Source organism: Microcebus murinus, chromosome 22, assembly GCF_040939455.1.
Source record: "Microcebus murinus isolate Inina chromosome 22, M.murinus_Inina_mat1.0, whole genome shotgun sequence".
Lineage (NCBI taxonomy): Eukaryota > Metazoa > Chordata > Mammalia > Primates > Cheirogaleidae > Microcebus > Microcebus murinus.
The window spans coordinates 11,861,929-11,881,356 of record NC_134125.1 but is presented as its reverse complement, the minus strand read 5'-3'; the positions used below and the strand labels follow the sequence as shown (position 1 = coordinate 11,881,356).

The 19,428-nt window shown below is 47.9% G+C and overlaps 1 protein-coding gene across 2 annotated transcripts in view; it reads left to right on the top strand.

The window, feature by feature from the left end:
• The window catches only part of FBXO21 (F-box protein 21), a 38,736-nt gene extending 22,135 nt beyond the window's left edge, over positions 1-16,601 (top strand). Inside the window, exons 10-12 of one of the 2 annotated variants that reach the window (XM_012756611.2) lie at positions 3,620-3,831; positions 5,710-5,867; positions 14,303-16,601. In XM_012756611.2, coding sequence (XP_012612065.1) covers positions 3,620-3,831; positions 5,710-5,867; positions 14,303-14,493 — 561 coding nt within the window. In that variant the 3' untranslated portion in view covers positions 14,494-16,601. The remainder of the gene's footprint in view (positions 1-3,619; positions 3,832-5,709; positions 5,868-14,302) is intronic. The other variant, XM_012756612.2, reaches the window with a different exon arrangement.
• The last annotated feature ends 2,827 nt before the right edge of the window (positions 16,602-19,428 follow it).

The window sequence follows — 19,428 nt, the reverse complement described above, 5'->3', positions numbered from 1 at the left end:
TGACTGCGGGCCACTCCCGCCTCAAAACATTGTGTTCCCTTCGCTCTGTGGTGTCCAGTTCTCAGGCTCTGGCTACTTCCTTGTCCTTTGTCTCCTTCAAGGCTGTACACCGGAGGCATTTCTAAACTTCTTGTAGCCCATGTCTTTCTCCCAGGTCACCTCGCTTCTTCTCCTTGCTTCCACTGCTTCTCCTTGACCTGTATGCTGTCAGCTGCCAGATCAGTAGCTTCCTGGCTGGACCCTGGGCTCCAAGCCAACATGTCCAAGCATCTACCATGCACCTGGCCCTGGCTCTGTCTTCCAGCCCACTGGGAACAGTATTTCTCCAGCCTGGGTAGCGCACGGTCCCCTGGGCCCCCAAGAACCTGTTATATACAAGGTGGCCAGTTCTATCCCTTTAGGGCTCAGACCCCTTGGACTGGCTCCCCTGTTGCCTGGAAGATCAGACTTGTCCATCTCAGTGCAGTCTACAGTTCTTGGTGCCTCGGCCCTGCCTGCCTGACCACACCCGGCTCTCGTGGCCACCCCATTGGCACTCTGTGCTGCCCCAGCCGCGTCCTCTGCTGGGCCGTGCTGTCTTGCTCCAGCCCCGTGCTGCATCTGTGCCCAGATGTCTGTGCTGATTGCTCAGCTGCATGTCCCGGCTCACTTCCGCTGAGCTGTCAGCTTCCGCTCTGCCTCCTCCCAAGGCCCTTCTTGGTCCCTGTGCACAGGGAGGTCAAGTTCCCCTGTCATGCCTGTGCGTGCCCTTCACAGAACTGTCTAACTCTGTAGTAGCTACGGGTCAGTCATCGCGCCTCACTGGACCATGTTCTTCAAGGACCAGACCACATCTTTTTTTGATCCTAACTGTAGCCATTCCCCATGGTCTCGGCACAATTCCTGGCACACAGTAGGTGCTCAAAAATTATTTTAATGAATGCTTAAGAAATGACCAAACTTCATTAAATATGAATAAAGGAGAAGACTCAAAGAGAGTGTCTAGATTTTCCAACAAGAGGGCAATTTGTCCCACTCTAAAAATGCTTATTTGGAGAATAGGCCTGTTTAGAGGGTAGAAGAAAATGTTTGGTTTGGCATGTGTTGAATTTGTCCTGACCTGGAGCCATTGAGTCCTGTGTCCTTTGGCAAGGGCTCTCAGCGTCAGAGTCTGATGCCTGAAACTCCAAAAGTAGACAGTCCCACAGATAAGTGGATGTCAATAAAATAGAGCCAAGAGCCTCAGAGAGAGGCTTAGGGGAAACCTGCAGTTCAGACGAACAAGCAGGGTTTAGCAGTTACAGCCTGTGGGCCACGCGCCTGCTTGTGTGAATAAGTTTTATTTGTCACGCTGTAGTGGCAGAGTTGAGTAGTTGAGTCAGACACCACATGGCTCCCAAAAACCTGAAATAGTTCCTCTCTGGCCCTTTATGGAAAAAGTGGTAGGGAACCTGTAGCCTTCTGACTTCAAGATTGTTCTTTTTTAAGCACCAAAGAGGGCAAGAAAAGCTTCATTTTTCTCTGCTGCACCCCTTTCAATAAAAGGATTTGTAAAATTTGGATTCAGTCAAAGGCTGCACTCAAGGATCCAAAGGCCACATATGGCCACAGGGCCACAGGTTGCCCAGCCCTTCGAGGAGCAGCATGGGGCGTGCGTCACGGCGGTAGAGCCCGTTCCAAGATCTCCACCCCACAAGTTGTGGACACTCGGTGTTCTAGGCCTAGAGCATGTGACTGGGGACAGCACGGTGCCTGGCCCTCAGCACTGTCCTTTGCAAACACGCCAGGCCCCATAGCACAGTGTCCTCTCTGTTTCTGCAGTCCCCCTTCACTCTCAACCGCACGTCTGGGGGGGAGGGGTAATTATTGCTGAACCTTATCTAGACTTCCTTTGTGCTCCGAAGATACCCACGTTTTCTTACCATTTTACTTATCTGTAGAAGGGGGGCAGCCAGTGCCGGGAAAGGTTGGGGGGGAAGCTTGTGTGCGTGGGGCCCGGCAGAGGGACAGGAAAGTAACTCATTGGAACTGCATCGGTTCCCAAGGACAGCCATTGTGCAAGCACTGCAGATAGACGCTTCTTGTTCAAGTTGATGCTTTTCGCTACAAAGGATAAACACTGTCAGGGTCCCCAAAATAAAAGCGCCCTCTTGGAAGTAGGAAGTGGCTATCAGTCCATTCTTGTTGAAACTGGGTTTGTGGTACTCAGGGATATACCATTCTGCCCATTTCTGTGTGTTCGAAACTTTTCATAGTAGTTAATTAAAATTCTCCTACTCTTGCCCTAGTGTGATGGTGGTTGAGACTAGAGTTGAAAGACCAGGGTCACAGCCTTACTCCATGTCTCCATGGACATGTGACCTCAGGCCATCTACCTTTCACTAAGCCTGATTCCTCTTCTAGAAGTTGGCAGGGACTAAAGGACATTTTTTTCTTTCCACTTAATCTTAACTCCCAATTTGAAGGTCAAGATATTAATGACCTTCAAATTAGGAGATTAAGTGTATTAAAAAATATGATGGACCTGGCCCAGTGACCAGCAGAGGATCAGTGTTTGTTTAAATACTGGGATCCTGCGAATCTCAATCTGGAAGGTGAGGTTGGGTTTTAGAATAATGACGTCTTACGTTGTGCAAAACTAGTTTTCACAACACTTCTGCAGGCTCAAAACATCAGGAAATCATAGGACAGTGATTAATCATTATCTAATAAGTGAAGAAACTAATTTAAAACTAAAAACAGCTAGTCTGACGGATCTGAGCCTACGATCCAGATTGCCTTGTCTACTAAGCAGCCTGTAATTTAGGACTCAGCAAGCTGGTCAGGGACCCTATGCAAAGTGCTGTAAACATAATGGGTGCTAAATAATTGCATGTTTTTTTAAGTTCATTTGGATTTTAATTTTTCTGTAGAGGCCCCATGTACACGAGAGAGAATGTAACAACAGTCGGACAGTTGTGCTACTGCCAGCGACTGTAGTAGTTTGAGTTCTACATAAATGTGGTTTCTCCACTGCCCACTTGAATACTGAATTCCACTATGAGTTCAGGTCACTGAAGTGGCCGGTAGGATCCCAGAACCCTGATAGACCTGGCTTCCTTCTAACATAACATCGTCAACCAAGTGAACTCATGCCTTTCCTGCCCTCACTGTGACCCTGTCTGTCTTATCTAGCATTAGTGTCAAAACGTCCTCTTGGTCTCTTGATTAAAGCAGTTTGCCATTTTTTTCCCTCCCAATTCAAGAGTAGCAGGTTCAAATTGTTTCCTTTCTGTGTATTAAAAAATTGGGATTCCCACAGTTTCCACACTGATTATGAATGTTAGACCCTGTTAAGGTCCACCTAATCCAAATATCCATAGAGGGCAGGCCTTGCCTGCTTACCCAGTGCTCGCTCCAATGCACCGATTTCTGAACAACTCCTTGCATCCACACTGGCAGAGTTGGGCTGCCCTGGGCCAGCTGCCAGCGTGAGAAGGGCCCCAGCCCTGAGCGCTCACGGCGCTGGCTTGGTGAGAGGTGGTCAGAGTGGTCAGAGAATAGCCAGCGGCTCCTTGCCGTCCTCTGGTAGGCTAGGTAGATAGGTCTAAATCCCAAGCTGCGAAAAAGAAAAGGCCTAGCTGAAAATATTATCTCCTAGTCTTTCTGTCTTGTCTTGAAGGTGCTTGACATCCTCCAGCACATCCAAACCCTAGACCCGGGGCAGCACGGGGCGGTGGGCTATCTGGTGCAGCACACTCTAGAGCACATAGAGCGCAAGAAGGAGGAGGTAGGCGTGGAGGTGAAGCTGCGTTCCGATGAGAAGCACAGAGACGTCTGCTACTCCATCGGGCTCATTATGAAGCATAAGAGGTGAGTGCAGTCGGTTGTCCTGTCCTGCGTGTCCGTTCCAGTGGGGTTGCAGAGGACACGCGTGTGTCTCAGGAGCGGTTTCCAGTGACACAGTCGAAGGAGGACCTGGCTCTGGAAGCAGCGGCTGTGCGCCTTCGATCCATCATTTACGGAGTGCCCACGACAAGAAAGCAGAAAGCTGAGCCGTGTCTTCAACCTTTGTGTTTTTTAAGCAACCACTCACTTGCCTAACTGAGATCTTCTGGTGTTTTTAGCAGCCTTTAGGTGTTCGACCCTTCTCTGTGCAGGAATATGGAAGCAGCTCTGTCAGCCACGAGTTTTCTCTCTCATTCCCTCGTTGTTCTTGCTCTCGTGTCCTTCAGTCTCACACAGTTCAGATCTGTGTTGGGTCATAGGATGTGCACGTGGCTTATGTACTCAGCAAAATTAAATTGTATCCAAAGTGATTGGACCAATTTCTATCCCACCAGCAGGCTAGGAGCTAAGAGTTCCTTTTCTTGCCAAGTGTTATTGCCAGACCTTTAAAAATGTACTCACGTGGTAAATGGCAAGTGATATTTCATTGTGGTTTTAGTTTATGTTTCCCTGAGTACTAAGCAGGTTGAGGTTCTTTATATGTTTACTAGCCACCCAAGTTTTCTTTTATTAAGCAATTCTGCTAGTATTTTGTTTATTTTTCTATTCAGTCATTAGTTTTCCTTATTGATTTGTAGCTCTTTATTCTGTATACTAGTCTCTATGTTGCAAATGTCTTTTCCCAGTTTGGGGCTAGTGTTTTTCATTCTTGTATTCTTTTTCTTTTTTTTTTAACTTTATTATGGAAATTTTCCAACATATGTAAGGGTAGATAATGAGCCGTTCCCATCGTCAGCAGTTACCATAATAGGTCAGTCTTCACTGGTTCATCCACTCTCCATACCCTTCTCCCGGGATTAATTGAAACAAATATCAGGTGTCATTTCATCTGTAGCTATCTCAGTCTGTATCTCTAAAAGGTAAAGGTTTTCTCTCTCTGTTTTCACAGCTCAAAAAACAGTTCCTTAACCTTATCAAATATCTAGTTGGAATTCATGTTTCCCCAGTTGTCCTGTATTTTTTAGGTTTTGAGTCAGTGCCCATTAGTCTCTTAGTTTCAATGATGTCAAATTAGAGGATTTTTTTTTTGTTTTTTGGGTTTTTTTTTGAGACAGAGTCTTACTCTCTTGCCTTGGCCAGATTGCCATGGCATCAGCCTAGCTCTCAGCAACCTCAAACTACTGGGCTCAAGCGATTCTCCTGCCTCAGCCTCCCAGGCATGCACCACCATGCCCAGCTAATTTTCTCTTTTTAGTTGTTTGGCTAATTTCTTTCTATTTATAGTAGAGACAGAGTCTCGCTCTTGCTCAGGCTGGTCTCGAACTCCTGAGGTCAAGCAATCCTCCCACCTCGGCCTCCCAGAGTGCTAGGATTAGAGGCATGAGCTACCGCACCTGGCCTAAAGATTGTATTTTTAGTGCTTTGTTTAAGCAGTCTTTCCCTGTCTCGAGTCATGAAAATATTTTATATTTTAAAAGTTCTGCATTGTACATTGTCTTTGTTTTACTAGAATTGGTTTTGGTGTGTTGTTGTTAGGCCAGGGTACCAATACCTTTTTCCATTTGTATAACCATCCCTCTTTGTTGAAAAAGTTCATTCTTTTCCAAGTGAGGTGGTGTGTTGATTTGTAGAGGTGTTCGTAGAAAGGGACATGGTGTCCTGAAAAATGCCTCACCATGGAGTGAAAGCAGATAGGTTGGTAAGAGCATGAGCTTCAGAGGAGCCAAACCATTTCTGTGTGCATTTCCCAGTCGCTGTGACAGGGTCCCGGGACCTGATCTGCAGTGCTCTTGTGTTAATTAGGTACGGCTATAACTGTGTGATCTACGGCTGGGACCCCACCTGCATGATGGGGCACGAGTGGATCCGGAATATGAACGTCCACAGCCTGCCGCACGGCCACCATCAGCCTTTCTATAACGTTCTAGTGGAGGATGGCTCTTGTAGATATGCAGCCCAAGGTAAGTGGCTCCTTCTCTTTGTGCCTTTCATGACACCCAGGCTTATTTAAGCACACGTGTGAGGACTCGGGTCATTAATACATTGAGTGATGGCAGTTGTCCCATGGCTGACCTCACTGGGATTGATTTTCAGCTGAACATGGGTGGATTGCCCTGGTGTGGTCACATGGAGGGTTAAATAGTCCCACACTCTCCTCGCAGGGTCTCCCTCTCCCAAGGTGTTGCTGCTGTCTGATCTGATTGGCCACTGCCTATGCCAATCAAATTCCTGAAAGTCCTGCTTCCCTGCCATTGGCTCCCCCCAGACAAGGAGGACCATCCTATGTCCTGCCCATGTGGTGCCTGCCTGGATTGGAGGGCACCAAGTGGCCCACAGCACTCTGGCTTCTGGCTGCTCACCACAGAGGAGCCCTCGTGTGTCCACTAGTGGGAACTGCAGCCCTCAGCCTGGCTGTCAGCGCACCTGAGAGCTAACAGGTGCTTGGCAGGCGTTTGGGGCGCTGCTGTCAGCCCCGACAGGTGCTTGCCCAGGGCAGATCTGAGATGGGGACAGACAAAGCCTGTGGAGGCAGGTTAGAGACAAGAATGCCTTCAGTGTGAGTCTCCTTTTTCTTTGTCCCTGTTGAATTTCACCACCATTTAATAGTATGCATTCATTGTCTGCCTCATTCACATTAATTAATGATTCACTCATGTTGATTATTAATAAAAATGATCATGAATGCTAACATAGTGCTGCTCTGTGACAGGCAGTGTTCTAATGGATATCAGCTCCTTTTGAGAACCGTCGTCATTGTCTAGATGAGGACACTGAGGCACATGAAAGCCATGTCAGCTTTAACTTACAGAGGATGAATTGGCAGCCAGGCGGCTTGGCAAGGAGCCTTATCCTTAACTATCGTGCCCTACCTTTTCACATCTGGCCTAACTCAGTGTTATGTTCTGATAAATCCAATAATAGAAATAGCGGTTGTATAAAAATCTCAGAAGCTTCAAAAAGGCTGGAAAAAGTTTCCATGTTGATTCTGTATCACAGCAGTAGCAGAGACATCTGTTTATTGGGACTGCAGGTCGCTTAGCCTGTACCCGTGTGAGGGGCAGGCGTGAGAGGACTTTGACGTGCTCCCTGTGACAGATGGCGGCTCCACAGCAGTATGTAGCTTTTGAAGCTGTGTCAAATAAAAACATACTACCAGTTTCTAAAAATCAGCGAATGATTTGGAAATTGTTGACTGGTTTGCTGGGCCAATGGTGCAAGCACTGGTCACTTGGTCAGCGCTTTATACTGTACGTCACAGAGCATGTCACCAGCAGAGGGAGTTCCTTTTCATCACCACTGGGGCCAGTGTCTGCACTCCCCACGGGTTGTCACTGTCTGTTGTATGGAGCTGCTGGTAAGACTTTTGATGCTTGATGTTCGAGTGTCTGGAAAACATTTATATTGACTTTAAAATGGGCTTTTTAGAGTAGGTAAAAATGAGCATTTGGTTTTAGGTGTTCTAGGTTTGGCCAGTGTCCATGTTGAAGATTGGAATTGATCTCTAATCATGTCTGAGTCCACAGGCAATATAAGGTTCCGTCACAATGTTGTAATGACTTTGAAAAGAACTGAGCATCTGCTTGTTGTTTTGCCATATCTAAAATGGAGATGGAACCAAATGATTGCAGGTAATGTTAGCAGATTGTGTTTTGGGTAATAGCGAATTGCCTATTTTGATTTTAAAGTTTTCTGAGACAGAAAACTCTCAGACCTGCAGCGCTGTTAGTAGGCCGTGATGGCTTCTGTCCTGTGCTAGCAGCTGTGTGGGCACCGGGTCAATAAGCGCTTCCTCAGGGCCTGCCGCCGGCTGGGCTGTGGGCTGTGGGCTGCAGAGGTGAAGAGAAGCTCCATCTGGGGCCCCCACGTGTGTCCAGCGTGGGGCGCTATTCAGGGTCTTCTCTCCCCACGGGACTCTCCTCTGGGCCGTCCCCTTCGCCTTCTGGCCTCATTAGCTGTGTCTGTGCTGGCGACGCCCAGCGCCACGTTTCCATCCTGAGCTCTTCCCTGGGCTGGTGCCCAGCTCTGTGACAGCCCCTGGGCGTCGCACCTGGAGAGGTCCGGGCAGAGGGCGGGGTTCCTCAGGCCATCAGGCGGCCCTCACAAGTTCTTAGCCCTGAACAGACCGTGCTGCCCCGCCCACCCTGCTCCTGCATGTCCCATCTCACTGATGGCACCACTTGGGGCCCATCTCTTGCTTCTGTCTGCTCATCCTCGTCGTACATCCAGCTGGCCAGAGACCCACCGTTCTCTCCCCCGTGGCCATTGCATTTCCGTCACTGTGGCCTAGTCTCTGCTCACATCACTTCCTAACTGGCGTCTGCCTCCAGGCCCACGCGCCATACACAGCGCATTCTCAGCAGTAGCTGAAGCATCTTCCCAGCACGCACCGCGGCGGTCACTCGCTGCTGGAACTGTCACCAGTTTCCCCTTCACAGTCACACTGCTTTATGAGGCCTGAGGGATGTGGGCCCTCCCCTACGGCCTTGTCTCTGCTCCCACCCTCAGACGCCAGCCCCATCAAGCACTTTGTTCCCTGAGGTCGCCATTCCTGCTCACCTTGGGTCCTCGCTCCTGCGGCCGCTCCTGACTGGCAGGCTGTGCCCCCCGACCTGCTTCAGGCCTGGTTTCGTGTCCTTTCCTTCCAGAAGCTCTTCTCACCCCTGCCTCTCCTCCGCCTCCCCCAGATCAGGCCACAGGTCCCCGCGCTGCTGCTCCTGAGCACCCTGTCCTTCCAGTCGGAGCACCTCCGCCCTTTATCTGCGACTGAATGACCCCCTCACCTGCCACGAGCTCCACGAGTGCAGTGACTGAACCTGCCCTGCTCTCTCAGGGCTGTCCCAGCACCCGGAACCTTCCAGGCCCCCAGGAGACGCTCACATTCTAGGAGGAGGGAATCCGGTCCCAGGGAGACAGCTTGCGAACGGAAGTATGAGCAATGAGACCAGTAGAAAGAGTGTGTGACGAACGAGAGGTGTTGTTTTTTTACAACTTTTTAAGAGCATTTTAAACATGTGGAACAGTTAAACGAATATATCAAATATCCTATTCACCCTTCAGGAGATTCAACAGTTAACAATTACCATATTTGTTTTATCTATAGAGATTTTAGTTTTTTCTGCACCATTTGGAAGAATACTGCAGACATCGTGACCTAAATACTTTATCATGCATCTTCTAAAAATAACATTTCTCTGCATTACCACAGTACATTATCACACCTTACAAATGACAGTTATTTTATAATATCTAACAATTCAGTTTTCAAATTTCCCAATTGTTACAAAAATAACTTTTACACCTTTTTGTTGTTGTTTTAAAAATCAGGATCGAACCAGGACTTACGCACTGCACTTCTTTTTTAGTGTCTCTTATTAAGTCTGAGGCTTAATTCAATCAGGTTAAATATTTTTGTGTGGAATACTTAATGTCAGACACTATGTGCTTCATGCTGCGTCTCATCCAGAGGCCCACGGTGTTCGGTGTCCCCCTCCAAGTGAGGCAGAGTTTGGTCCCTTGGCTAAGACAGTGACTCATCACAGGGGACCGTTTTCCCTTTGCAGTTAACAAGAAACCCATGGGATCGTGCTGTGACATCCTGTGAATGCCCTATTCCCCAGTGACCTTTCACATCATGGCTGGTCCCAGCGCCTGTTGAATAGCCTTGCCTGAGATTGCAGAGTGTGATTTCCTACTGCTCTTCTCTCTACTCCTGTGCACAAGAGCTTTCCCCTCCCTCCATCTCTCCCCCCCATCTGCACTGCCCCCCTCCCTACCATAGATTCCTGGATTTTTATTTATTCAATGCATTTAATCATGTGAGACAATTTTATGCTTTATTAGCCCATATTTAGTCAGTGGGAGACCTTGAAAGGCTAAATTTTAAAAACACTTATTTAAAATATTTAAATAAGTTTTTGAACATTTCTGGGTTAATTTGTTTATATTGAACTTATTTTGTTTTTAAACTTTTCTGGCTCTAAATGTTTAACCTTTGGCTCCAGTGATCCTGTTAACCTGGGTAGAACCCATTAAGAATGCTGTTCTAATTATTAGCTGTCCACAGACAGTTGAAGGGTGAATTATAAACCACCTACATGTATGACACCTGCATATAGTTTCAGTTTGCACGATGAGAGAATTCTGCCCTCAGTCTGACAGATTTCACCGAACTCCAGAGGCGGAGGAGGGGTGTACAGCACCACGCGGCTGTAACTTTAGTTCCCAGTAGGGGGCGTGTGCTAATGCTGTGTTGGCCCTTGGTAGGCTGCTGTTCCAGCCACGGTACTCAGATACTATGGAAAGTGACTGTCACAGATGTTCTGAATGTACGTCCGCCGCCCCTATTGGAAGATGGGGACTCTAGCTGCCATGTGAAAATCTAGTTGTTAAATGCGTTTTGTCTGTAATGATAAGGCACCCCATAGACCGCTGGGTACATGCTGCGTCCTTGCCAAATGCCACTTTCCTTTTCTCTTGTTTGACTGACACTCAACTTTCCACCCCTGTACCTCAACCCCACACACAGTCCCCGGCAGCTGCGTGTGCTGGCGGGGGTGGGGAGGGGGGAGGGTCCCTGCGTGGGGGGTGGAGTGGGAAGGGGCACAGCCCTTTTGGAGGGCGCTTTGGCCCTGTCCTTTAAATTGGAGACTCTCAAGTGCTCACTCTCGGCCGGCCTAGCAGTTCCACTCTCGGTCCCTTGACACGTGTGCAGGGAGGCTTGGGGACCCCTTGTTAAAACAGCAAGACGGTTGTCATTCATAAGGACTCTCGTGGTTAGTTGGGGTCTCTGCATACTGTGGAATACCAAGCTGCAATTAAATAAGCCATTTGCTGGTAAATGCTTTGAGTATGGTCGGTATAAATAAATACACTGCACTAGAACAATACTAAATCTTCCTTAAGTATATATGTAGGGTATTTAGATAGGTTTATGTGTATGCTCATAGAATAAGGACTAGAAAGACGCACTCACACTGCTTGTGGTGTCCTCTCAGGGGGGCAAGAGGGGACCAGGTAAGGACAGGTGCCCAGGGAGGATTCGTAGCTGGTGTTTCCATAGCGTGTGTATTCATGTTTGGGGAGTAGCTAAAAATTTCAGATAAAATAAGCAGATGCATTTTGTTGAATACTTCAAGGGAGTGTGGAAAGACTTTTCTGGATTTTCCAGAATTTTTAAGTGGTCCCTTGTTCATGTTTTACTCAAGTAAGTTTTGTGTGACTTAGATTTGTCTTCTTCATAAAGTAAACTTTTAGAGAACCTTCTTAGTGGATTGGCATTTATTTTCCAGACTTCACAGTACACAGTTGCCAACTTTGTTTTCTTGTTTTCTCCTTAAAAAGTTAAAGTTTCTTTTTATTCTTTCCTCTTTTGCTGCTTAGCAGGCCGAGAGCCCAGGCAGGCGAATGCGCTGAGTCTAGTCCTTGCTCTTCTGTAGCATTCGGGCTGGGCTGAAGCACCCTCGAGAGCTGTCACCACCCCTCGCGTGGTTTCCCAGCGTTCCTGCCTGGACTTCTCCTGCCTCTTGTTCTGAGCCCATGTCAGGGTTCTGTGCAGCAGCTGCCCAGTCTTGTCCTGGCAGATCAGTGCGTAATAACGGACAGAGTTTTTTTCCCTCCTCCCAACAGAAGCTTAGTATTACCAACACCGGGCTGCCACTTAATACATAGAAAAAGAGAGAGAGAGAGAAAAATTCTAAAACCTAGGGCTGCATTTCTCTAGAGCAGGGTTCTCAACCTCAGCACCAGCGACACTTGGGCCTCGATGATTTTTCGTGGCGGGGGCTGTCCTGTGCGTTGTAGGATGTTTAACAGCATCACTGGCCTCTGCCCACTCCAGGCCAGTGGCAGCTCTCAATTACGACAACCAACTGTCTTCAGACCTTGAGAAATGTCACTTTGGGGGCAAAAGAGTCCCCCAGTTGAGAACTACTGCTCTAGGCAAACTGGCAACAAAGCAGTTGTTCTAAATGGCCTGCTCAAATTCTCTTTACTTTAAATATCTCTGTCCTGCCGACTGGCAGCAGCGGTCCCCTTAAAGCAAAGGGGTTTTTATCTCTTCGTGGTATTCCCAAATTCTTTACCCTCCTTCTACTATTTCTGTGCAGCTCTGTAAGAAAGTCCAAACAAGAGGCCCTGGGCAGCTGGCGTGGTTACGGCACCATGCCGGGATTACATCACTGGAAGTTCCACCCAGGACAACACGCCCGTGACGCGTCACTAATCGGTCCCATTCCTGGGTGTGGGGAGGGAGACGGCAGTGGCAGGTGGGCAGGAAAAGGCATTTTCTTAGCCAGTGCCATTTTGAAGCATTTGCAGGTTAGGGTTTTTGTTTTTTGTTTTTTTTTTTTTTACATTGATTGATTTTTCCCAATTCCAATATTTGAAAAATGTTAAACAGAATGAAGAAAATAAAATCATCTGTAGGGATCTGATGGAAATAGCAGAAGATGTCAGTTAGTAGACTACCGAGTTTCCTTTTTGAAAAACCGAAGGTCCCGAAACCGCAGACTTGCCCCTTCCCGGCAGCAGGGCGCTCTGAGCGCATCCAGCCCCGCCCTCCTGTCGCTCTGCTGTTGGGTTCTTAGGTCTCGCTCCCTGCCGCTCGGGAGTCCCCTGTCTGGGTTCGAGTCCCGGGTTGAGGCTCAGGCAGCTGCCCTATGCTGCAGCCCACGCAGCTGCAGAAGGGAGCGGCGAGGGGACTCCTGGGTGGTTACCTGGCGTGGTGCCTGCGAAGCCGCCACAGCCGGCGCATTGTGAGTGTCCGGTTTAAGCTGCGTAGCTATGCCACGTAACGGAGCAGCCCCTGAAGGGGGCTCCAGGCTTTGTCTGAGTAATACATACTTCTCCCTGCCTCTCCCGAGGGATCTGAAAACAGGCTGCTCATGCTCACGGCCACCTAGCATGTTGCTGAATTCATATGCTGTCATTTATTTACACAGCGACCTACCGCAGGACCGCTTTTACGTTTTCCCTGTCGTCAGTACTGTTAGGATAAACAACTTCCGGTACATTCATCTTTGCACGTGGTTTGCGTGTGATTTCTCAACAGTAGTGATTTTTAAACCGTCCTATATCCTCAGCCTCAATCTGAAGAAGCAGCCTAAAACAACACAGTAGCATAAAATTTCTTTCAATCCTCCTGTTTTGGTGGTTTTAAAAAAAAATAATTGCAGATTGCATTATGCACCTGCTTTCCCTGCTCCCCAGAGACAAATAACACTTAAAGTCGATGCGTCAGAAAGATGCCTGTGTCTCTCCCGTGGGCTCTGGGGGGTCGGGGCCTCCGCACGGCTTTAGTGTCTCAGGTTGTTTAACCGAGCTGGTTAACAAATAAGCTGCCGCGCGTGTCTGCTAGTTAGCCCAGTGGAGAGCGCCACCCAGAGACTCACTTGAATCAATCGAGTGACGGTCTGCGCAGAGAACGGCTGCGCATTGGGCAGAACTGAGGCTGCTCTGGGAACAATGGGACAGTCTGCCCGGCCCAGCTCCTTCAGGCCCGGGTCACGGGAGACGTGGCTGGCCTTCTTCCAAACCAGGGGACTGGACCACACGCAGTGTCGGCGAGGAAGGGCGCCCGAAACACGGTCCTCTCGTTGGGCCCGTGGAGAAGCTGTGTTTCATGTACTTTGGGGAGGGGAGGCGACATATCAAAGGATCTCAGCCTTTTAAATACCTTTCCTGTATTATCTTTTTAAAATTATTCTATTTTAAAGTCTTGTTTTCTATTTCTTTCTCTAGTAGCAAAATATAGAGCAGAGAGAGGAGCGGGGGTTTCCTAGGAGATGGTACAAAGAGTAACAGCTGATACCCATGCAGGATCCAGGGGTGCAGGCCACTCCCCGTCCCCTCTTCTGTGTCTCCCGGCAGCCCTGGGAAGCGCACGGCCAGTGTCGGAGGGAACTGGGTTGGGCAGGAGTGGTCTGTGTGGGCGGGGCTCCCGCTGGTGGATGATGAGGATGACAGGGATGAGACTTGTCGCCAGTGACCCAGCTGCTTCAGAAGCCCAGCCACTGGCGAGAAATGAGCAGGCGAGGATACTCTCGTCCCATACTTTTGCCTATTTGTTGGGTCAAATCAGAGGAACATGACGAGTCTCTAGTTCACTGGTCCCCAAAAGACTGTTGGGGTTTTGCTGGAGCCAGACATCTTGCTCAGAGAACAGGAAAACACTTCTCTTTACGTGGAGCTCTTGGGGGGCCCCCGCCGCCAGCCCGCCTTCTCCCATTGCCTCTGTTGCCTTCCTCCTGTCACCTCCTGGTTCCGTAATGTCTCAGTCTCTCCCTCTCCTCCACCCCAAAAATGCCACTTGAAAGGGGTGATAGCAGGTTCTCTGGGTAAAAGATGCTGCAGAAATTGAAATTGTAATGAGACTGTCCATGTGCCTCTTTGCCAACAGAAAACCTGGAATATAATGTGGAACCTCAAGAAATCTCGCACCCTGACGTGGGACGCTATTTCTCAGAGTTTACCGGCACTCACTACATCCCGAACGCGGAGCTAGAGATCCGGTATCCAGAGGATCTGGAGTTTGTCTATGAAACGGTGCAGAATATTTACAGTGCAAAGAAAGAGAACATAGACGAGTAACGTTTAGTAGAGGACATTGTACCTTTGCTGCTGCTGCTACCTTCCAAGAGACCAGGATTCCGGAAGAAGGCGTCTCCACGGATCCTTCTGGTTCACACCACCAGGAAAGCCACTTAACCAGTAGCGCTGGTTGGTTGCCTCCTACTAAGTTTAAATACCGTGTGCTCTCCTACAGCTGCAAAGACAATGTTGCTCTCCGCCTACACTAGTGAATTAATTTGAAAGGCACTGTGTCAGTGGCATGGCTTGTATGCTTGTCCTGTGGTGACAGTTTGTGACATTCTGTCTTCATGAGGTCTCACAGTCGACACTCTTACGAGCATTCTTTTTATTCACTTTCCATTCTTAATGTCTGTCTGCATTTGTCTCTGAGCATTTCATTTGCTAGACAGATGGGGTTATACATTTGCAATCGTTTCTTTCTGATTTCTCTGTGGAACACGTGCAGTCCTAAGTCAAGATCGCTGTCTCTTTACCCTGAATGTAGTCGCATGTTCGGAGGTAAAGTTGTGCGCTGCCTTGGCAGCGTCTTGGAGACAGAGACATTAATAAGCTAATGGTAATTAGAATCATCTGAATTTATTTTTTCTAATACATGAAACACAGATTTCAAGTGTTTATCTTTTTTGAAATTTAAATTGGGAAAATAACCCAGTTTTCCCTTCCATATTCCTCTCTTGGATTTATGCACATCTCTGCAAATCATTAGTTTTCTATTTTATTACATAAAATTCTTTGAGAAAATGCATAGTAATGGCCTTGTGAATGGATTTTTCCGCATTCATCTATTCCTCCCTTTAAAATGACTACTTTCTGTTATTATAAAAATCTGCTTCAGTTCATGAGTAGGTCTTAAATCAGTGGTAAGTTCTTTTTTTGTAGTGAGATGTACCGTACAAATCTGATGTTAAAACGATTGCTCTTAGAAATCATACTTGGTCTTGAAAGACCAAAAATGGGGTTTTGCTTTTGTTATCAGAAAAAAAGAAGTTAATGAACCTTTAAAAACAATGTTTTTTAAAGGAAATAAGCGGTTTTGTGCCCTTTTTCATTCCTTAGAAGTCACTTGAAGACATTTTTGAATGTGGCAGGGTAGAAAGAAATAGTGTCTTTACTTTTAAGAACGATAGAGTTACGGCGAGGGACGCGTGTGTGATCTTTCTCGAGCCACCAGTGCCCTGAAAGCATCGGGACAGGCGTGTTCTGAGGTCTCGCGGGAGAGCCTGGCTGTGTTCAGATACCGCTGGCTCCTTTTCCACGTGCTTAGTGATCGAGCGGGAAGGTGCCAAGGCGTCCTGCAGCTCTGAGACCCCCACCCGTCTCGGCCTGCCAGTTCTCAAGCGAGCTAATCTTGTAATTAACCAATAGAAGCTAACTTCTGGAGTTAGGACCTAGTTACTTTGCTATCATCGTTTAAAATAATGCAGTTGCTCTAGTGAACGAGGCATCAGGGGCTGGGATCCGGTCAGCCCGGCCGCCGGCCGCTCATTTGCATGCAGTATTCTCCATGTTGAATGGCTGCTTCTCCTTTACCCCCGGGGACCCTGGGATGACTGCAGTGTGGGGGAGCCACGTGAGACACTTGCTAGCAAGGGAAGGCTGTTGAGCAGTTCATAGAGACGGGGACGTGGCCAGCCAGCTCCTTCCAGCCCAAATTAGCTATTGTCTGTACCCATGTCCCCCATCCGTCAGATGAGTTGAACTTGCATTTGAAAATGTGACCACTCCCAACACCCAGCCTGCCTGAGGTTGGGGGGATTTTACACTACTCTCATTTAAAGGTGAAAATTAGATAATAAGGAATTCATGTTAACGAGATGCATTAATAAGAGACTGTTGAGCATGCTGAGAGTTATAATTGTTGGTTTTCTGGTTTGATTTCTTTTTTATTAGAGTAACATCAGAGCCAAGAAAGATGGTTTTATCTTTACTGACCCAACTGTACATATGTATCTAGACTGTTTTTAAATGTGTTTCTTCATGAATGCTTCGTTCGGCTCCAGGAAGCCTGCATCACCTGTGTAAGTTGGTATTTGGGCACTTTATATTTTTCTAAAAACGTGTTTTGGATCCTGTACTCTAATAAAGTCATAAGTTTCTTTTTAAAATTTTTCCAAAAGTTTTCTCCATTTTAACAAGCCCTGTTATAAAAAGTAGAAGTTTCACAATGTTAAAATATTAAATATTTGGATATAGTAACTTCTTTTCTCTTCAAATGAATGCCAAGATTTTTTTGTACGATGATCAATAAAGGGGACTTATGCAGAGAAACCACACCCATGGCCTGCCCCATTTCGTTTCAGAACAGAAAGCCCAACCATGACAAAGGTAGAATGTCTCTCCCCTCTCTTCTGAGCTAAATATGAAAGATTTGCTCTATACTGAATTTTTCTTTACACTGGTGAGTGGAACAGGGTACCTTTATACTGTTTTTTCCTTGCCAAATGTTAATTTTCATGAGCTCACTAGTCATGTTTGAGAGTATGTGGTTGTCATGCAAAGATTGCACCTTTTTAATTATATGAAGATACATGTTGTAAAAGGAAAACTGCAAATCCTTTTGAGGGAAAACCAGGTTCTTGGTGTTTTTGGTTACAGTTGACTTAGACGGTTGCGTACACACGGTGTGTCTAAAACGCCCTTCAGAGCGATGTTACGATATACTGTATGGGGCTGCGGGGGGGCTGTGGGCTAAACTGAGTCAGTTTCCTGTGTGGTAGCGTTTCTCCAAACCTTTAATACACTGATGCGCAGTGTGACCTTCTAAGAGGACAGACAGCACAGTCTGCCGTGTCTTCCTAATTCATTGACCCCTAGAACTTCCGTCCCCGAAAATGCACGCACCGGCCCTGGGGTCCAGTGTTTGCAGACAGACTTCAAGAAACTGTCCCAGTGAGACACGTCCATCACTTACGTCCAAAACTAGTCTACCTTATAATCAGACCGGTTTTGCCAAGCATTGTCTTTGTCAACATCATCCGCCTAAGCAGATGTGGAAAGGCCGGCTTTATGTCTGTCTGCCCGAGACGCATAATAGATCTTTGTTCTAAGCGCATTTACACAGCAAGATCGTTTTACTGAGAAAACCAGCATTAAGTACTGTTGCCAGCTCAGTTTTACATTTTATACTACACAAGGTCTTGTTCTCACTTTAAAATGCTTCAGTCTCTCTCAGCGTACTAAACGGAGCCAGGCTGCCACTCTGCAGGCCTTCCGCTGCGGCGGTCCCTCGGCTGTGAAGGGGACGCTCTGCTTTTCCTCAGTCCATACTCCAAGCACGTGAACTTGCACCACCAGCAACTTCTTAATTTAAAAGTATCGTAGCCATGGTAGTCGAGATGTAGCTCTCCGGGTTTTTCTTTATTTTGTCTTTTTTTTTTGGAGATTGGGAGAGAACTTTCAACTGGACAAAACGCAGAATGTGACTCTGGGACGGTTTATTTTGGGGACTTTGGTAGCTGTATCGTGCGCACTACTGTGTACCGCGTGCTGACCTGGAGCCGGCCAGCCAGCGCCTGAACCCTTAATCCTCCCAGCAACCCTAAAGGCTGGGCCGCGTAGTAAATATTTTGGGCTTTGCAGGCCACCTACTGTCTCTGTTGCATGTTCTTTGTTTTTAAAAGTGTAAACAATAGTCTTAGCCTCAAGGGCTGGACAAAAACAGGCTGGATCAGGCCCGAGGGCCATAGTTTGCTCACCCCTCTAGGGCAAGTAGGTTACTGTCCCGCTGTACAGGAGGGGAGACTGGATCTCACTGCTGTGGGTGGGCGGGAAGCCGGATGTGAAGCCCACGTGGTCCCTGAGCCTCTGGGAGCCGCTGAGCACCGCTCCCTCACACCCACGCCTCAGTGGTCCAGCCATTGTCTGGCAGCAACTTTAACCTTGAACGTTGCAGCTCTGAAAACTCAGTCTTGAGGGAAAAGGACATTCCTTCAGTGACTAAAATTATATGCAATTATAGAATAAATGTGTTATGGCCATGAAGCAATGATTGTGTTAGTTATGCTAGTTCCATAATAAATAGACCCACAAATCTACTATGGCTCAAACATGATAGAACTTTTTTTTACTTCTGATGTCTTTTTTTTTTTTAATTTTTTTTTTATTTCAGCATATTATGGGGGTACAAATGTTAAGGTTACGTATATTGCCCAAACCCTCCCTTCCCCCTTGAGTGAGAGCTTCAAGCGTGACCATCCCCCAAACGTTGCACATCTCACTCATTATGTCTGTATATACCCATCCCCCCTCCCACCTGCCCGACACCCGATAAATGTTACTCCTGCATGTCCACTTAGGTGTTGATCCGTTAATACCAATTTGCTGGTGAGTACATGCGGTGCTTGTTTTTCCGTTCTTGAGAAACTTCACTTAGTAGAATGGGTTCCAGCTCTACGATAGAACTTTTTTGCTCACGTAACACTGGGCAGGGGAATGGGTTGGCAGGGCCGGCCTCTCGCAGGCATTCAGAGACCCAGGACTATGGAGGTCCCCGGCACCCTGGGGCCACTTGCCATGCTCCAACCTGAATGGGGAGGGACGGGTCCAGGAGGTTCTCACGGCTGGGTCTGGCAGTGGCACGTGCTGTATCCGCTCCCACTCCGCACAGAGGTGGGAAGGGTGTCCGGTTACGTACCAGTGAAGGAGAGCAAGGGGCTGTGTGGTCGCCGCGACATCCACTGCCACAGGCCACTCCAGTGTGCTCTGCCCACGGTAAGTCGGGCTGTTCTTGGCAACAAACATCGCCAGCGTCTGGCTCAGTTGCCCCTGCCTCAGGCCCCCTGTGCGGATCTCCCCGCCTTCGTAAATTCACGGTCTCCACGGCAGACGGGCAGGTCCCATTTGCCCCGCCCGCCACGGTATCCAGAAGTCGAGCGCTGGCCCACGCCCTAACTCCAGGGGAGGCTGGCTAATGTCTTCTGTGGGCCCAGGAGG